The 20062-nt window shown below is 33.6% G+C and overlaps 2 protein-coding genes across 2 annotated transcripts in view; both read left to right on the top strand.

Annotated features, from left to right (window-relative positions):
* Nucleotides 1-4405, top strand: part of LOC117103362 (conserved oligomeric Golgi complex subunit 3-like) — a 15278-nt gene extending 10873 nt beyond the window's left edge. Inside the window, exons 18-22 of the mRNA XM_033243904.1 lie at nucleotides 1281-1415; nucleotides 1877-1952; nucleotides 2344-2464; nucleotides 2784-2901; nucleotides 3749-4405. Of these exons, the coding sequence (XP_033099795.1) occupies nucleotides 1281-1415; nucleotides 1877-1952; nucleotides 2344-2464; nucleotides 2784-2901; nucleotides 3749-3778 (480 nt within the window). The 3' untranslated portion in view covers nucleotides 3779-4405. The remainder of the gene's footprint in view (nucleotides 1-1280; nucleotides 1416-1876; nucleotides 1953-2343; nucleotides 2465-2783; nucleotides 2902-3748) is intronic.
* Nucleotides 4406-7817: 3412 nt separating this feature from the next.
* Nucleotides 7818-20062, top strand: part of LOC117103369 (filamin-B-like) — a 17212-nt gene continuing 4967 nt past the window's right edge. The window contains exons 1-12 of the mRNA XM_033243914.1: nucleotides 7818-8586; nucleotides 9416-9653; nucleotides 10621-10900; nucleotides 11774-11885; nucleotides 13010-13225; nucleotides 15734-15954; nucleotides 16250-16408; nucleotides 16685-16838; nucleotides 17807-17977; nucleotides 18619-18765; nucleotides 19501-19626; nucleotides 19963-20058. Of these exons, the coding sequence (XP_033099805.1) occupies nucleotides 8148-8586; nucleotides 9416-9653; nucleotides 10621-10900; nucleotides 11774-11885; nucleotides 13010-13225; nucleotides 15734-15954; nucleotides 16250-16408; nucleotides 16685-16838; nucleotides 17807-17977; nucleotides 18619-18765; nucleotides 19501-19626; nucleotides 19963-20058 (2359 nt within the window). The 5' untranslated portion in view covers nucleotides 7818-8147. The remainder of the gene's footprint in view (nucleotides 8587-9415; nucleotides 9654-10620; nucleotides 10901-11773; nucleotides 11886-13009; nucleotides 13226-15733; nucleotides 15955-16249; nucleotides 16409-16684; nucleotides 16839-17806; nucleotides 17978-18618; nucleotides 18766-19500; nucleotides 19627-19962; nucleotides 20059-20062) is intronic.

Here is a 20062-nt window from a genome sequence, read left to right as displayed (position 1 = left end):
GTCCCACACTGTATTTAAATTCCTAATTGATATTGATTTCATCTATTTTTTGTTTCACACTTACTCCTCAAATTTACTCCTGCTGTGAACATTTCTTTTGTTTTTTCATGTTTCATCAACCTTCTCATTTAAATTTTTTCACAAATTAAGTCGGTAAGAATATGCATGTAATTTAAAAAATACAGTTTGACCTAATTAATGACATAACATTTTATTTTTGTTCAAAGCTTGTGATTTTTGTATTATTACTATTATTATTATTATTTAAATGACTGATAGTGCCTTGTGTTTAGAATGATCATCTTTACATAGGTATTTTTCTCCTTTTTGGTCTTTCATTGTCCATTATTTGTATAAATGCTCCGTGTTCTATGTACGTATGGCTGGAATTAAATAAATGAAATATGGAGCATATAGATTAATGGTTAAAATTAATATTTCAATGTTCTTTGTTAATAATAATAGTCAATGCACTTTGTTTCAAAACAATGTATCAAGTTTTGTTAGGCTCTAAATTTGAGTATCATCAGTGATTATGAATGCGACTGGAGTGTGTTTAAATACAATTAAACAGCACCCTCAGTACATGGTAGCCCTCAACTGCATGTTTAATCACTTAGTATGCTATATTGAAAATAATACAGCAGTAGATTTTGTTTTGTTTATTATTGTGTTTGGATGGGATGATGCATGTGGGATGTTGAAGATCTGAAATTAATTAAATTTAAAATGAATGAAAATATCTAATTAAAAAATGTTATCACAGCACATAGTAATCAATTTTTACTAACCATCTAATCGTTTTTTGAGAAGAGTAGAAAGGGATGCTGAGGGGGGCAGTTGGTAAATTTTCATTCGACACGGCATTCACATGTGTAGTTAAGTGATCACCTTTCCATTTTTAAATCCCGAAAATTTAATAAGTTTTCTAACAGTTGAAACACGTCCACTTTTCAAGCCTCGTAATTTATAAGGTTACACATGCATTATTCATGTTGTAATTACCAAGGAAATTTTTTCCAACTTGACATTAAGGCCAAAAAAAAATTATTTTCTTTACGCTGTTGTCCTGGCCCTAATCGTAGGGTCCATACCAACCATCAGTCTCTGCATGAAGTTGGGTTGGTAATCGCTGAAGTATGGAATTATTAATTTAAGCTAGAAATGTAGCCTTTCCCAAATTGTTCTTTTTGGTAAATATTTTGCTAAATGAAAACCTAATGCTAGATGGAATTAAAATTATAAATTTTTGTTACTATTAATTATTGTTTTTTTTTAAGGGAACACCTCAAGTATTGGAACACTACATAGACTCCAAGAAAGATGTTGACAACCAGCTGAAGAAAACCTGTGAACATCTAATTAAGAATGTCACTAATAGCTTTATATCAGACCTCAACTCTTTCCTCACCAAGGTATTTTTTTATTCTGAAACGTATATTATATATTAATTCTTGCGGTACACCACTTAGATAGTACTGAAAAGAACTGTTGTTGTTGGTGGAGAATATCTCGGCATTTCGATTGAGTTGCTTCAATCGTCTTCAGGAGAATAATATCTGCAGAAGTTCCAAAAAAGTGAAATACTTATATGTTTTGGGTAGTAAGACTTGCTGCTGATTGGTGGAAAACTAAACAATAGCTGAGAATAGTGTGTGTGAAAAGGAAAAACAAAAGCCAGTTTGTGCAGAAGGGTGGGGCGTGGCATGGCTAGAAATCCAAGACAGTGGCATTGTTCTAGCTTTTTCATTATAATTATTAATTATCATTATCAATTATTATGATTATTATTATTCTTGTCACTCATTACTGTATTAAAGAAAAAAGAGATTATAATTTAAAAGTTTTTTTAATGTAATTTTTTTCTGTTTTATAGGCAAATGTTGTTTTGAATCTAAATAAGGAAGAAGGAACAAGAATCAACCTTAAACAACAACCTTTTGCAAGCCCAGGTATGTTAGTCAAGGTTTACATTGATTCTTCATGTATTCTTACATCCATTCGTTCTTACATTCATTTGTTTGCTTGTTCATTTGTTCACGCATTTACATGTTCGTTTTTACATTTGTTGTTGCAATTTATCGGCCGTTGATTCATTCATTTTCCGTTTATTACTTCATTTATTCATTCCCTCATCATTTGTTTGTTTAATTGTTCACTCTTTTGGTTCATTCATATATTCATTCTTTATTTGTTTATGTAAACAAATTTTCTTCTTCATATAATAGTTTGTACCACATGCACACACACACCCACACACACACACCCTCTCCCCACACACAGTTTTACAGTGCACTAGGCATGTAGTGCACCATCTTTAAAGATTTTTTTTGTATCTTTCAGAAAAAGTAAATGAAGTGGTAAATGTGACATACAAACAAATTAAAAGCAAGTTGCCAAGCATATTAGATAAGCAAAACATATTCATACAGTTAGTAAATATAATGAAATTTCTCTTTTTGACGTAAATGATTTTTTATTTATTATTATTAAGACCAATTTTTTATTGTTCCCTCTAGAGGGCGACATATCAAAGACCAAAATTGAGTGTATTGAGCATACTTTTTTGTTACTTCATATCAAATTGAATGTCTTTTTTAATAATTTGTTTAACATCTTACCTTGATGAACAGTTCAGGCTCAGGTGGGTAAACCTGACCTCCTAAGCAGTGATACATCTAGGAGTATTGACATAGATGTGTATAAGAGACAGAGGTTATTGTTAGATAGGCAGATTATGAACCCACTTTTAATAACAATAATATGAATGGCACATGTTAAAGTATAGTATGCTTTTTACAGGGTAATGTCCAGTTAGCATTTCAACAACTAGAGGCAATCGCTAAAGAGCAATATAGTGAAGAAGAGCAGCAGATTATTGCATGCCCATCTGTTGAACAGGTTAGTGAAACAATCTTTAATGACGATAAAGTTTAATTTCTCTTTGGAAATCACTACCTGCTGATTGTTTTTTTCAAGTTTATGACCTCACTTTATTTCAGAGGAATGTGAATCATTTTTCTTGGCTCCACTGAGCATTTCTTTTTTAGTCCATTACCTCATAGCCTTGTGTTGGGAGATTTCCCAACACAAAAAAAAGGAGAAAGAAGTGAGAATGTTTATATAAATTATTACCTGTTATGAATTTTCGTTTTTTGTTTATTAATTGTCATATGACAGGGAATTCAGGGAATTTTATTTAATGACCCTTTTTTATCACATTATAGTCTTCAACGTATAAAGAAACTTTTGTCACCCTTCTAACTTTTACTGCCGTTTGTCAAGGACGACCTTTGTTTGATTTTGTAATTTTTATTGGCCTTAGTTTAATAAACTGAATTCGAAGTGCCTGTGAAACTTTCCGTTTTTGTTTAGTGGTTGTCTGGTGTGTTTGAATATTTTCTAAGACTGTTGTTTGCTTGTACCTGTTAAAAGTGGTGTTAAAGTTAAGGTGGAGTTTTGTTTTCTCCATTTATTGATGTAATTGAATTTGTAAACTTTTTTCATGTTTTTTTTTTATCTCCATTGTTGTGGTTCTTGTAATGAGATTGTCCATTTTAATGAATTGTTTTTTTTTGTACCTTGTTGTTCTTTTTTACTTCTCTGTCCCGGAAGTTTTCTTGAATAAATGAATAAAAGATTCAAGGAAAAAAAAAAAAAAAAAAATATGAATGATTTTGTTTAGGTTCTGTTTTTTTAATAATATCTATTATTCAGTGAGAACTTTTTAATTAATTTTTGTTTCTAGGTTAATCTTCTTTTGAGTGCAACGACCTAAAGTGGAATGAGGAAGGATTACAGTTTGACCACACTTGCCATGAATGAGTAGACGAGTAAAAAATGGATATAAGACTGTTATAAGCACACAAAGTAATGTCCTTACATTATATTTATCATTATGTAAAATTCTGTATCTGGGGCAGATCTTTTGCTTCAGTACTAGACAAAGCCTTGATATTTTGTTTTTTCTCTTAACCCCTAACCTTGAGTGGGTTTTAAGATTGTTAAGAAAATTCTCTATGAGGGTTTAGAAATACAAAAACACAGAGCAACTTGGATTTAATATCTGCACTTCTGATGAAACAGTGGCTGAACATCTTTGGTTTTTGGATGCAACCCCATGTTAAAAAAATAATCAGGATGGCCTGCGCTCAAATATGTTGAATACTAGAAAAGGTCTCCCAACCAAAACAAACGGTATTAAGAATGGAAAACGAAGACAGTACACATAGTGTGAAAGGATTTGGGACTCCCTCAACTTCCAAGAAGACTGGTTTGACAACTATGTGTAAGTTGCACATGTTTTTTTTCACTGGAATTCTAACCAAAATTCTGTAAAATAAATTTAATACTGAATGACATAAGTAGCCACATTTATATAGCACCACTTAAAGCTAAAAAATAAGTTCTGGTTGCAGGATCTGTTAGCTCTAATTGGAATATTAACAGATTAAAATGAATTTTTTTATGGACAATTACACTAACTGAGCATTTGCTTTTGTATTACCAGTATATTATATTATTACTTTGAAAAGGGATAAGCAAAACATATTCATACAGTTAGTAAATATAATGAAATTTCTCTTTTTGACGTAAATGATTTTTTATTTATTATTATTAAGACCAATTTTTTATTGTTCCCTCTAGAGGGCGACATATCAAAGACCAAAATTGAGTGTATTGAGCATACTTTTTTGTTACTTCATATCAAATTGAATGTCTTTTTTAATAATTTGTTTAACATCTTACCTTGATGAACAGTTCAGGCTCAGGTGGGTAAACCTGACCTCCTAAGCAGTGATACATCTAGGAGTATTGACATGGGGTGGAGAGGTCAATGTTAACATGGGGGGTGGAGGGGAGGATAATGTTAACATGTGGGGTGTTGACATGTGGGGGAGGGGAATATGGTAATACTATATGCAGTTATTTTTAAATAATAACTTAGTTTTTAGTGGGTACAATGGATGGGGCAGGCCCAATAAATATACAAAATTTTCTATCGGTAGTTTGTATTAAATTATGGAACTTTGCACCTTTTTTTTAATCCAAGTGAAACTGATCACATAGATTAATTTATGATTAGTCATAATATGACTAGCTACTGTTGGTAGCACAGTAGACAATTTTAAGTTTGCTAACTTGATTACTGATATTAATTATCATGAACATTTAAAATATGATGGAGTCCTATTGGTAACATTTCTGTTACTTTTAAATTTATTGTACATAATATATTTTTTGGTAATTTCTGGAAAAAAAGAGAAGTTAGACCTTAGCCAGGATTGTCATAGTAGTGGGGTGGGGGTGGTTTTGTGCACAAATGCTCCAACTGGGGTATGAGAGTCACTGAGATCTCCTGCCAGCATCACAGCGGGAGAGCAAGTTGGATGGCAAGTTTGGCATTTTGGGGCATTGTAGGGGTTACGATAGATTACTGGTTAAAATGTATCTAAGGTTTCCTTTTAAGTTTTATTATGTTCTTTCGTATTACAAAAAATAACAAATTTTGTATTCAGTATATTTCAACTATTGTACGCACCCATCTCACCCCTACTGCAAACGGGCCTGGACCCAGTTCAAATTGTAATTGGTGTTGAGTTTATGGCAGTCTAAGTTAGTTTGTGTTTTAACATCATGATTTATAATTACATTATCAATATTTACATTATTATGTTTGTTGCTGGTTAATCTTTGTTGTTGTTATTATTATTACTGTTTATGACCATCTTCGTTTTTGGTGAAAGACAATTTTAGTATATTTTCTAAAGTAACTTTTTAAAATTGTATTGTATTTTCTTTCTGTAATTTAGATTTATATACATTTAATTTTCATCAATAGAATAATGTTTTTATTAGTAATGATTATTTAATTTTTTGTTAATAGTATTAATAATTATTGTTAATTATATTAATGTTATAATTAATAATAATAATAATAATAATTAATAATTATAGTTCATGATGTAATTGGTGTCAAAATGATATTATTGAATCTCATTATTAAATATGGTTTTATTATTAATTAAATTGAATTAAATGATCTTTATTATTTTCAATTATGTTAGTTATATTTTAATTCCAGTTCCACAAACCAGCAATTTTTGCTTTTGATTTTAATTTTGTCACAGCTTTCATACTAGAAATCTAGTTTCAATGAATTATGTTTAAATCCTTATTAATTTAATTTAAAAAAAAAAATCAAAATACCTATATTTATATTACTATCTTATTGTAGGCCATTTACGAGGAATATTCGTAGAGAACAATATATTGAATAAAAATACTTAAAGACAACATGTCCATCTTTGTTTTTTATTTCACTTCTGTATTTAGTAGTAATATTAAAATTATTTGATTATTCTATGTTGACCTCTACTTTGACTTAACTGGATATTGAGACTCTACTTTTTATGTCCATTTTCATAAACATTTGTTATTTTTGCAGTTCCATGGTCCTAAGTCTTTCGAAGTTGAAAGTGTCTCCTGGAAATCAGGACGACCTCCCACACTCCTGCAAGCAAGCAAAAATCTCCCGTAAAATAACAAGTCTCCAGCAAATTCATAGTATTTGCCTGTTTTTACTACTTTTAACATCAATTCTCTCACTGAAATCAGTGCTGAATAGTAATCGCCATGCGTGGCAAAATAAAATAAAATATGTTAAGAAGGCCCATTTAACCATAACTAGATCTCCTGCAAGGGATTTCTTCCAACATGTGACGCCTGCATTTCTGTGTTGTGTCAAAATTTGGGAGGGCACATGCTGCATTGGCTAGGCCGTCATTTGACGGATCTATCTCAGGTTTCTCTGAGCTGTTGATGGATCATAATTAAAAATTATACCTTGTGCATACCTCGCGTTGTACTCTCCATGAAAAGGAATTTACATTCAAAGAAAAGTTCAGCCATTTCCTAAAATGAAATAAATATTAAAATTGACAGGAAAATATAGCAAAAATACAGTTAGAAAATGACTACTTCAATTGTTAGACAACTTTCTGAACACACAAACTCGCTCTATTTTCTACTTATATTATGGATATTTAATATGTTGACCATAGATTGCACAGGATTATAGTTGAATCTATGACTTGGTAAATACTGTATTTGTACTGTATAACTATTTGGACTTTAATATCATGATAAGGAGGTGTCCCTCTTGTATCGGTAGCAGCAGTAGTAACATATCGAAAATGAAAAACCAATGATATCTATGTTATCAGTTCTAAATACACACCGCATGGTATATTGGTTTGTACAATATGTTTACATTAAAACAAAATTGTATGTATCAACTCTTGGGTCTATGGGAAGAAGTCATTGGTCTATCCTCTTCTTTCCTTGGTCTATCCTCTTCTTTCCATGTTTAAATTACTGTACTTTTATATTTGTTCTTGTGCTGTTTTTGTGAACGATTTCATCCATTAAATTGTAGATTTTTTTATGTTAGATTTGATAATCCTGTATATTCTTTTTGTACTACAGTATTCTGTATGACATTTAATTTGTTGATGGAAAGCAATAAATATTAACAAATTGTTGGATTAATATTTCCGATTTACAAGAAAAAAAAAAAAATATCAGTCACTAATTTGTATGTATAAACCTACTGTAACTTGTATACGATATAGAATTCCTCTGAAATCAGGTGTATTTACTGGAATGTGTAGGCCTATAGCGAAATCTTAACCTGTGATATGATAGTCTATCCTGTCAAATATTAAACACTAATCAAACACGCACCACCCGGTAAAACAAACATTCTTTTATCGCTGGACCTTTATAGGCTCTGCATACAGACATCACGATCATATTGTTGCCGTGTTTTTTTTATCGATTGTCGAACATTGTACCTTACCACTCTAGATACATTTGAGCCTGATCACTCGTCCAAGGCCTACGTGATGCATTATTCATGTGTATCAAAACAGTGAAAACGACTTCAATATCAGTTTATAGAGTGCAGAGTGATTTTATTTGTAAGTTTAACTAAAATCGGGGTTTCTTTTCGAGGACCGGTTATGTACTAAACGTGTAACCGACTTGCTCGGATAAAACGGAACCGTACTTGTTTCTGAGTGTTGTGTTGATTTCGAGTAGAGATAAGCATTGTGGTTGAATTGCACAATTTATAAAGCCTAAACATGACGTTGACTGGGGAAAGTGAAGTACCGTCGACAGAAGAAGAATTAGAAGAGGTGAGATTTTCTTCTGATGATGAGAACGACGACGAGGTTGAAGAGAAGGGAGAGCAAATTGATGCTTCTCGAAGATGGGTACACATACAAAAGAAAACATTCACGAATTGGTGCAACGAGCAGCTTCGCGAGGATGATGATTCTGTGGATGGGACTACAGTTCTCTCGATTGACCAAATCGAAAGCGCATTCACAGATGGCATTTTGTTAATCAAGCTTATGGAGAAATTGATAAAGAAAGAAACGAATGACTCAGCGTCGGAGAAACCAAAAAAGATCAAAAGAAGGTACTCGAAAAATCCAAAGTTAAAAGCGCAAAAGATGGACAATATTGCCTATGCACTGGAAATGATGACGGAGGAGGGAATACAGCTGATAAATATCGGTAAGCTACCTCTATATCTGTTTTTAATTTTCGATTTAATCCATCAGTTTTTTTGTTCGTGAACACTACCACTACTTGAACAGCAACAAAAACGATAACAGTAATAATGATGATAAAATAATGACGGTATGATAAAAATAACATAATAGAGAAGGATAATAATGATATACAATTTGTTGTTGGTGTTGCTTACGATTAAACGATAATAATGAGAGTGGTCAGGCCGTAACGGGGGATGGGGGGGGGCACTAAATCCCCATGTTTACGGGCCTGGTAGTAATAATGATAATGATAATGATACGAAATTTTAGATAATGATAATGTATGTTGGTGGTAGGTGGGCTCATCAGGTCCTATCTAGCAGTTGTTTTTCAAAAGGGTGTGCTCCCCCACCAGAAAAGTGTTGCTATTCCCCTCCCGTATCTGCAATTTTAAAAAAGCCAAAAAAAAAAATACACTCAACATATTAAGTCACCTCATATCACCGCATCCTAGAGCTAGCTTTACAATCACTTTTCCATCGCCCCTCCTAGTCTGTACACACTTCTATGACAAATATGCTTTTGCTAAGTTGAGACTTTGTAAAGCTACCACCTACGCGAATGTGGAAAGCACAACTGGAATCATTTTAAATAGCGACACCTACAGCCTGAAATGTAATGAACTTTTTTTTTTTTACAAAAGTAGTCCCACACATGTTTTTGTTTTGGTTACACGTTTAGTCTACGGTTGGTATTTTTACTTTTGTAAGCATCATTCATAGGTTCTGTTTGTTCATTAGTATTGAATCGAAGTCTTTATCTTTTATTTGTTCATACCGCTTCAACAGGTGCTGCCGATATTGCGGAAGGAAACATTAAAATAATTCTAGGCCTCGTATGGAGACTGGTTCAGAAGTATCAAATAAGTGCTGGTGGCGGCGGAGGAGGCCAAGGCAGCAAAGGCTCCAAGTCGGCAGCTTCTGTAGCGCCAAAGAAACTCATATTGGCCTGGGTGAATGCGGTCCTACCGAAAGATTGCGAAGTGAAAAACTTCACTTCTGACTGGAATGATGGAATTAAGTTGAGGTAAGTATAAAAAGGCAGTGGTCATTTTAACACCAGGCCTTAAAAAAACAACCAGATCATAATTTTGATATAATTTTATAAGCCTAGGCCTAGGAGGCCAAGGCCTAGCCTAGGCCCCCTCCCTAAAACTAGGCCTTAACATCCTTAGCCTAGGATGTTTTTATTCAACATAGCCAATATATAGGCCTAATCCAATAGACCTCTTTCAATGTTTACATTGGCCAGGATTAAACCCTGGCGGCGAATTTTCACAAATCAAATCAAATGACGTTATAATCATGGGATAATGATAAATTTGTAGTATTAAAAAGGATTTTATTGTTTTTCCATGATATGTGAAATTATTTTTTATAGTATGCACGATAAATCGTTATGGAATCGTGCTAGTGTGAAAACTTATTTCTTTTATTTACTATATGAACACTTGCTTTTTAGCTTTTCATCGTTGTTCATTATCGTCATACTGAAAACACTTTTTTACAGTGGCGATAGGAATATTGATGTGGGAATGGAGGCAGTCACATGAAGGTGGTGGGGATCACTGCATGCTAACATTCTAAGATAGCACATAAGTACTAGGCTGTACAGTGGAGTAGAGAGCCAGTAAGGGCCACGGGGCAACACCTCACATAGGCCCCACCCCCACCCTTTACTTGGGACCCCCACTCGGCTGCTCCCCAAATTAAGTCTCCTCCTAAATCTGACAACAGAAGTTTTCATCCTGGCTTGGGCTCGGGCCCTATGGAGATTTTGTTCTTACCCCAAAAATTTTTCATCTTGGTCCGGTCCCCCCAGTAGACCTGGGGCAGCGACCCCCCGACCCCCTCTCGACGCCACTGAGTCTGTCTGTAAGTACTAAATTTGTCCTCTTTCCCTTATTGTTTGTTTTATATTTTAAAGTGTATCAAAACATCTAATCAAGCCTGGGTGTTCTTTATCTTCTTTTAATGTAAAATTATACCTACAGTGCATTGTTAGACTTCTGCACACCAGGCCTGATGTCCAATTGGAAATTGTTGGATCCAAGTAAAAAGATGGAGAACTGCCAGCAAGCTTTAGAGGCGGCCAACAAGCAGTTCAACATTCCCAAGGTGCTGTCCGCAGAAGATATGAGCAGCCCTGACCTGGATGACCTGAGTTGTCTGACGTACCTGTCATACTTTGTGAAGAAGAATGGACCTGGTTGGAATGCTACACTGAATTGGGTCAGACGTACCATTCCGCAACTCAACATTCAAAACTTTCAGGTAAAATTGTTATAGTATGATTTGGTTGATGATATTCAACATATTATGATGAGGTGAGGTAGAAGGATATGATATGGCGAGACTTTTTATTCCTTGTTTCGCGTACTTACTTTTTTCAAGATTTTTGGTGGAGGGTGGAATAAAAATAAAATTTTGTTTTCTTATTTTGCAAATATTTTTGCCAAAATCATCCAGATGAAGGAGAAAATAAAAATAAAATTTTATTGGTGAATGTAAAATAGGATGGTTAAATGCTTCCAATTTATATAATTAGGAAGAATTATACATATCTTATCTTTGGAGATTTCAAGGCAGCGTAGGGCGTAATAAAAATAAAGAAAAATTAGTCACTCGTTGCAAAAATCAATTTTTAGTTGTATAAGTACAGTGGTTTACAGTAAAATGTGAACTATAAAATGGTAGAAGGATCATTTAAATCCGACATTTCCTAAAGAAATTACAAGCATTTAAACATACAGCTGTTTAAAGAACAATATTTGAGAAATCAGCCTTCAAAGTTTATGATTTTGGGCATTTCTGATGCAGAAACCATCACCAAATCATTAACAATTGTTGTTTTAACATTGAAAATGGGGAAAATAAAAGCATAGCATGATATATGGATATATAAAGCTTAGTTTAGTGCAATAAAATAGATTTTTTAAAATTTGACATTCCAACATGTTTTGGCCGTTATCTCTGAAACAGGATGAGTGACTGGTTTGGCTTGTGTTTGCCAAATTTATGATTATGAGAATTATAAATGATAAGAAAATGATGATGATAATAATGATTTTAAAAAAAATAAATAAATGAAGATATTGATAAATTCACCACATTACATTAATTCATATCATAAATACTCTCTTGCAGAGTGATTGGAATGATGGCATTGCTCTGTGTGGCCTTGTGAATGCCGTTTGCAACAAGTTCCCTGATTGGCTGGAAATGGACAAAGAAGCAGGGCTTGAGAATTGCACCAAAGGTCAGATATTCTCCTGTGGTCTCAGTCAGGCTAACTTTCATAATTTTTTTTCTCACTCTTTTCACTCCCCTCCCCTCCCTCTCACATCCACAATTAGATGCAACCGACCATTGTGATCATTGGAAATTTACCCAGTGTGTTGCCAACAAATTTCAGTTTTATCATTGTGCATTTTAAATATCATGAATCATATGAAAATAGAAATCATTATTATTGGAAATATAACAATAATAATTGGAATTGTTGTGGAGAACATACATTTGCATAAGAGAAAGCATGGCATTAGCACAGAGGTACAGGGTCATATGCTTATGTGCGTATGTTCTTTGGAATCTGCCAATACCAATTTTTGTGTATTGTCTTTGAGTAAGACACTTTAGTAAAATTTTACCATTCTTTGGATAGGTACTAGCCATTGGTCGCATTTACAGTGTCTCTGTGCATACCATTAACTTGGTACATACTGTATTAATTTTTTGTAAAAAATTAGTGGATTGTCTTGCAGTGCACATTTGTGAATATCCATATATTTGTGTTGTGTTGATTGGATTGGATTTCTTTGTGTAAAGATACACCAAGGAGGACTTATTTCCTGTGGGGTCCTTCTGGCAGTGAAGGGGCAGTACTGTGGGAGGCAATCCTCTACTCTTTTCCAAATGAAGAGTACTGCGTTCTTGCACATTTGCCATATCGGTCATGGAACCAACGGCTTCATTGTCCCATCCGCTATTGAAACTTGCATTTCATACCTCAGATAATTACAGAGAAACCAAATGAATTAAAAACATGGTTGGTTTACACTAATTTAGGTGACTTAATGCCAGTTAACACACTTCATGATAAAGAATGATGTTACTGTGGCCCTATTTATTATAGTGGCAATTCCAAAAATTACAGCATTCATTTTGAAAAGAACACCCCCCCCCCCATTACTTTGCAAAAGTATCCTTGAAAAGAAGCCCATCTTGAAAAGAAGCCCATCCAAAGTTCACAAAGAAAAAAGTAGAAGCCCTGAGCTTCAATTCCAGGTTTCATGGTGTATCAGCCAAATTTATATTGTCACATCTTGCATGTATTTTGTGTCAAATATCATTTTGTTAATCATGTCATTTCACCTACATCAGTCCTGGATTTCCTGAAAACACGGCTAGGCCTACAGCTCTACGTGTCAGTCCAAGATCTGTTCATGAACAGAGCGGAACTAGCCATTTGTGTAATAGCAACGCAACTTTATCAGTGCTATACCGAGGGCTACCAGATCCTTGATTCTGTAGAGGATCTTGCCATTGGATCTACTGTTGGACAAACAGGAATTGAACTAAACCATTATGGTGATACAGGTACGGTAATGCATTAAATAGCAGCAAAGGTAGTTTAATGTTATTAAATATTAGACCTTCTATTTTTAAACTTACTTTCTTGAATTTAACTACTGTATAGGCTGCTCATGGCTTCATATGCTGCTTTCATGATTTATTGTCAAGTAAACAATACAAACATAAAGAAAGATACTGTAAATGCTTGAATAACCGCTGCTCTCAAATAAGTGCCGCACCATACCTGTTTGTTTTCCAGTGTCGCTCTCGAATATGCGCCTCAGGTGTTTAATCGAGATTATTATATTATTACCCTGTGTTTAATGAAACACTGGGTTTTAAATGCAATGTATACAGTGTTAAAATGAATAAATGACACAATGAAGACAATATTTCTTTATAAACAATTATTTACGACGACGTAGATGTAGGACCTATGATAAGCCTATAGAATTTGGGATACGTGAGATAGGTAACGTGGGAAAGGGCATTGAAAGTGCTACAAAAATATTTTTTTATAAGCGCCACTCTCGAATAAGCGCTCACTGAAGCATCCAAAAATTTTATAAGCGCCGCAGTGCTTATTCGAGCATGTACTGAAGTCATGATATAATAATACGGTCTGATGTCTCTGAAAACCCACCCTGCACCCCCTAAAAAATAATCCGATTAAACATTAGGTTTATATAAAAGGGTCAACTTCCAAGACTCAGAAATTAGTTTTCACTGATTTACAGACGGATGTTTTACTTTTCCAAAAATCGATAAATTATTTACAATGCGCAGCAGTAATAATTATGCATTTGTTATTTTAGTGAAAAAAGTATGGTTAACATAGCTGCTACTCTTAGCAGCATCAGGACGAGTAGGCCAATATGATTACATGTTAACTTTGATGGGGCGTGTATGTGAGATTCAATGAGAATCTGCTCAGACTGCAACTCGGTAGATGCTCTGCAAAGTGCTCACACGATGGTCGGCTAACGGTCAGCCAATGCTGAGTCGGAATTAGTTCATTAAAACCTTAAATTTAAATATATTTTTTCAATGTGACACACTAAGTTGTGACTGAATAAGTACGTGTGAATAGGTCTCTTGATAGGTAGGTGATATGTTTATGATAATATGTTTGTCATTATTGGCCAACACCTCAGTACTATCATAGCATATTCACATATTTCACACACTATTAATTTAATTGATAAGACTACCTTTTGTTGTCGATGGTTTTCTGCACATTGTTACAGTGAAAAATAATTGTTATACTATATTAAATCTGGTATAGACAGAAATAATGGAATTTCATGCTTCTGTGAATTCAAAATAGTAATTGCTTAGGAGCTCATGCAAGGACAATTGTAAAGAGAGTACAATAGACTACAAGTCCTTGACTACATTTCAACTTTTGTCATGGATGAACGAGCATCAACTATTCCAAAAACTGTATTATACAGGCACTCCTTAGATTAATGTGGGAAGTATTTAGTTATAAGTGTGGAAATTAAACAAATATTTCTGTCAGGATTTTTCATATCTCTTGGGTAGGTATTATTATTATATTTGGGATAAAAGCAGGTAAAAATTAAATTATAATAATTGAATTGTAAAGGTAAGTTTACCTAACTAGATAGTATACAGTTTTCTGAATGTTGATATTCAAGACAGTGTCATATTTAATTGAATTGTGGCTTTCTTTGTTTAGCTTTTGTTAGTCCAAATGCTTACTATTCCTTAACAAATGGCCAGAGCTATTGGAAGTAAATTAGGCATGCATTAGCTTCTGCTTGGCAGGTCTTGTATTTTGCATTAGAGTAAAACATAAATACATAAATCAAGTGTACACACATATTGTTCCATACCATTTAGCAAGCACAAGTACAAAGCAAGTATTCTATACAATTGTCCAATTCATATTTTTATAGAATCAAAATACCAAAGATTTATTAAAATGTAGAAGATAATTAGTGTGAAATAATTGCTCAGAAATACATTTCATTAGATTTACTAAATATACTGAAGTACTGTATTTGAAAATTTGAATATGTTAATTGCTATATTAATTGTTAGTATTGTTACAGAATTTTTATTTTTCTTTATGTGTTCTTTATTAGAACGTTGTCAAAAATAGTGTTACTTCATGCTAGGCTGTGCATTATGAGGTGCCACTGTGCAAAATTTTGAATAAACAAAATTGGCTGGTAATATTACTTAAGGGTCTGTAGTCTGTAATTCAGTAAAAACCATTTTATTTTCTAAATGTGTCATTTGAAATTAATAATTTATCAGATGCTTTTGAAAGAGCAATTTAATGTTTTATTTGAATTTGTATTGTTTTGTAGATTTTATATTTGGTATTTTTGAACCGTTTTGCCTTTAGTTATTATCGTTCTACACAAACACAAAAACAAACAAAGTGAAAATGATGTAATTAGGTTTTCTGGAAGGACTGCCTTCATTAAAGTAGGAGGAATTAAACACCTTGTTAATTTTCAAAAACATTAATTAAAGCATAATTTATATTATATAATACAGGTATTAAAGCAAGTGAGAGCATTGGAATAGAAGCGGTAGTGACTGCTGAGAACCTGAACAACCCACAAGTTGATGAACTTGCCGTCATGACGTTTGCTGCTCGATACATCAACTACCAACCCCCTGCACCTCTCAAACCTTCCCCCGAGAACTGCGTCTCTTTGGAGTTTTTGAGTTTGCGGAGAAATAATGATGGATTTTACGCAGATGTAGGAGAATCTGTAAGTATTTTTTGTTGCATCCAAAAGCAAGTTTGATTGTAAATGTTGGATACACGTAGGCCCAATTCTGACAAGTCAAAATGTTACCGGCTCCAGCAAGACCCTTCATTTGTTGCCTTCACACAAGCAAATTCAAACTATACTAAAAGTTAATGCAATGAAGTTTTTCTACCATCGTATGCTTGTGTTTCACTCACTGCAGTGAAAAATGACCTTAGTAATTTATTAGTTTTTAAATATATTGATTGAATTATATATTATTATTTCGATTTTATTGATTTTATATGGATTTTAGGTCACCTTCAAGATTAGAATTTCGGATTCAAGTGTCTCTATGAATGATATTGCTGCTCAGGTGGAGAGTCTTAGTACACCGCCCTCTATCAGTATTGACACAAAGAGCGCCACCGAGGCAGAGGCAACATTTATCCCTTGTGATGAGGGGGAGCATAAGGTAAAGTTAGCGGCAATAGAATTATATTCTATTGTGATGATAAGATAATATATGATAATGTTGATAATGATAATGATCATGCTAAAAAGGATAAAAAACCAGTAGAAGTTAGTTAATACAATTTGAAAATCACCTTGGTAGCAGGCAGAAGCCCCCAAGTCGTGTTGTGTGAGTTGCCCTGAAATTGATTTTGGTGATTTTTAGGACTAGTAGTGATGATGATAATGAAAATGCGTATCATTTCTAAATATACAGTATTGGACCATTTCATTTAAGGTTGTTGTTCGTTGCCAAGGTCAAGAGGTCAGAGGCTGCCCTGTATTTGTAATGGTTATGCCAAAGGTTGTAGTTCCAAAGTCGTTTCCTCGTAAAGTAGTTGTTACTTCGCAAGTAGATCACATAATGCTTGGTGAAGAAGGCCAAGTACAGAGTAAGAAAATATTAAGTATTTCTTTGTTTTATGATCTTATAATGATAACAATTATAATAAAGCCAAAAAATGTTGTGTTGCCCACACATACTGTAGTGATATTTGAATATATATAGTGATGACGATGAGGATGATGTTTTCTTCACAAAAACCAAGTAGGATGCTAAGGCGAGACCTTTTTTATACCTTGTTTGGCGAGCTCACCGTCCGCCAATAATGATGATTTTGAGTAAATATGAAATTTAATTTTTGGCCAATTGGCTCACCCACCGCCATGTAAAAATAGAAATTGAAAAAAAAAAAGTTTTTCTTTAATTTTATTACGCCCATCATTGCCTTGAAATCTCTCCAAAAATAAGATATGTATATTTTTTCCTAATTATATAAGTTTAAAGCATTTAACCATACCATTTCTACACTGTATACATTCCCCAATAACATTTTATTGTTATTTTCTCCTCTTTATGGTTGCTTTTTTGCTGTAACTATTTGCTAAGTTAAAAAAATTTTGTTTATATTTTTTTCTGCTCTCCTCTGATGCACTTTAAAAAAATACTTTTTGTACTAAATGCTATATTTAAATAAGTGACACTCCAGAATAAGTGTCTCATTAAATCCCCAAAATTTTATGAGTTGTGTAGTGCCTATTGGGATATATATGGTTAGTTTAAAAGTTTTAATTTTTAAAGCTTCTGATAATTTAAAAGTGACAAGGGGAAAAATAGTGCCTAAGTCGTCCTTGCCTAACTTGAATAATTCCGAAGTCGAACTTATTTTACATGCCAAACTGTTATGTTTTTCATTAATTAAGTCAAACTTTATCGAAGACGAACAATTTTTCAGTGGCATTTTGGATTCGACTTAGGCAACTTCAACTGTACAACTATATACTGTACATGGTGTGTTCAAATTTGAATAAATTCTCGATCAATTCTTGATCAATAATGATCTTTTCATTTTTTCATCAGTTGATGCTTCAGAGGCTGGTGAGGGCAGCCTCACTGTTGAGGTCAGTAATGGCTTTCACAACTTACCAATCAGGATCACCGGAAGTATGACATCATTTGTGGTCCACATCAGAGCAATTGAACTTGGTGTATTCAAGGTTTTCATTCGTTGGAATGACCAAACCATCTCAGGTAAGTGAGAGATTTCATTGTGTATCAATTTATGTAAAGGATACATTTTAATTATTCTATATCACATGTAGGCTGACGTTGATTTTGTTGTGGCCCTCGAAAACATATTAAAATCCCTATATGTGCGGCCTGCCAACCATCTTTGGCTAGAAAACCCCTTTGTGTGTTTATGGCCCGACACCGATCATCTGTCAAAAGTAATATTAGAACTGAACATAAAATGATATAAAAGCAGTCCATTAAGGTTTTTGGAAGCACACTGAAAAATCAAATTTTGGGTGCCGTCAGTGTTGAATCAAAAATTCACTTTAGCCCCCTGATTTTTATGGCCATTCCTGTTGTATACTGTATGAAAGGCAAACGTTATCTAATGCTGGAAGCATCATATACAAAATATACAACATATATTTTTTAAATTTTATTTGTATACTAATTTACTCATGATTATATCATCTATAAAGTATAGAAGTTCATCAATTTTTCTCCATCTATCCATGTCAATTTGAGAATCTCTTTAATAAAATTTCCTCTTCTGACAAAGAGTAATCGTGTATCTTTCAAATTGACTACTTTTTAAATAAATAAATAAATAAATATATTTTTAGGGATTGTCATGTAATTTTTTACTTTGATTTATACAGATGACCCATTAAACCTTGAGGTCAGACAACCTGGCCAGATCAAGGTGTTTGGTGATGGCCTTAGTCTTGCGCAAGAGGGAAGACCATCGACATTCATTGTGGATCCAAGAGAAGGTGGCAAGGGTGAATTAAAAGTAACAGTGGATGGTAAGCCATTTACAATTTATTAAGCCCTATGTAGACTGACAAATTTTATTTAACATAATATGGTCCTGATGACATCAGATCATCACCATTATAGGTACATAATGTAGAGAGCTATAGTAGAGGAGTAACAAAGCTCGTTGTCAGACATTTGAAATAAAGCAGAACAAAGAGATCAGTGGAAGAACTGAACCTCAACTCAAATCGACCTGCAGTAAATGCAGATTACTGAATAATGGGGCCTGCACAATCCATGACAGATTTGTGATATCAATTTTTTTTCAATGGAGCTGTGGTTTATTTGTTAATTGCACCGTCCTCCTTGGATCAATTCATGCCAATTCTAGGATATATATATTTTATGAAAACAATTGCACAACCTAAGGCCATGTTGTGATTAAATCAGTACCTACTAGATATGTACCTGTTTAGATGAACCAAAAGTGATCTAGTGTTATCCATTTCAATTATGTAAAGCTTTGTCTACACTATCAAATTTCATCAAAAAAGCGTCACATAAAATGTGATGGAACATGGGAGTTGAACACAATTTTTTTTATACAATTTGATATGTGATATGACGTCATTATACCCATATATGGGCACATCACATTTTTTTGTCGCATAAAATTTGATAGTGTAGACAAAGCTTAAGTGAATATTATTTTTTGTTTGATTTGGCCAATAGCAGTATGACATTGGTCAATCATTTCAACAAGCTTTTTTTCAATATTTTAGGGCCAAACTCATTTGGAAAGTGCAGTATTACTCCAAATCCAGATGGTACCTACACAGTAATGTACATACCTGCAGAGGTCGGAATCTTTACCATAAAGGTCACCTGGTCGGGTAAAGAGGTAAAAGGTAAGATATATATATAATTTATAATTCTTTAAAGAAAATTTATGAATAATAACAATGTGTGAACTTAACAGTTGCTTTTCTTGATAAAATGCCTCCACAACTGTAAACTAGCTCTAAAGTTGTAGAGCGAGCAGAAAAAAAGAGATTTGTTTATTATACCCCCGGGGGAAATGCGCCTTGCCTCTTACTGCTGTTCTCACACATATTCCAGCTCTGTTTGCTGCTGTTAGCTTTACTGCACTCATAATTTACAAGCATTGATTATGTAGTATTTGAATGATTGATAATTGTCTTTTGCATTCTGTGATTCAAGTGATTGAATTTACTTTCTTGTAGGTAGTCCATTCTATGCTCGTGTAACTGATCCAAAGAGAGTGCGTATCGTTGGAGGCCAGATGCCAGGAATGGCAAGTAATGGTGGGCTTCTTTTCAGTGT

Source organism: Anneissia japonica, unplaced genomic scaffold (genome assembly GCF_011630105.1).
Source record: "Anneissia japonica isolate Jap-2015-1 unplaced genomic scaffold, ASM1163010v1 scaffold1891_len642697_cov171, whole genome shotgun sequence".
Taxonomy (NCBI): Eukaryota; Metazoa; Echinodermata; class Crinoidea; order Comatulida; family Comatulidae; genus Anneissia; species Anneissia japonica.
The sequence above is the reverse complement of the archived record's forward strand: the minus strand, read 5'-3'. Positions and strand labels throughout refer to the sequence as shown.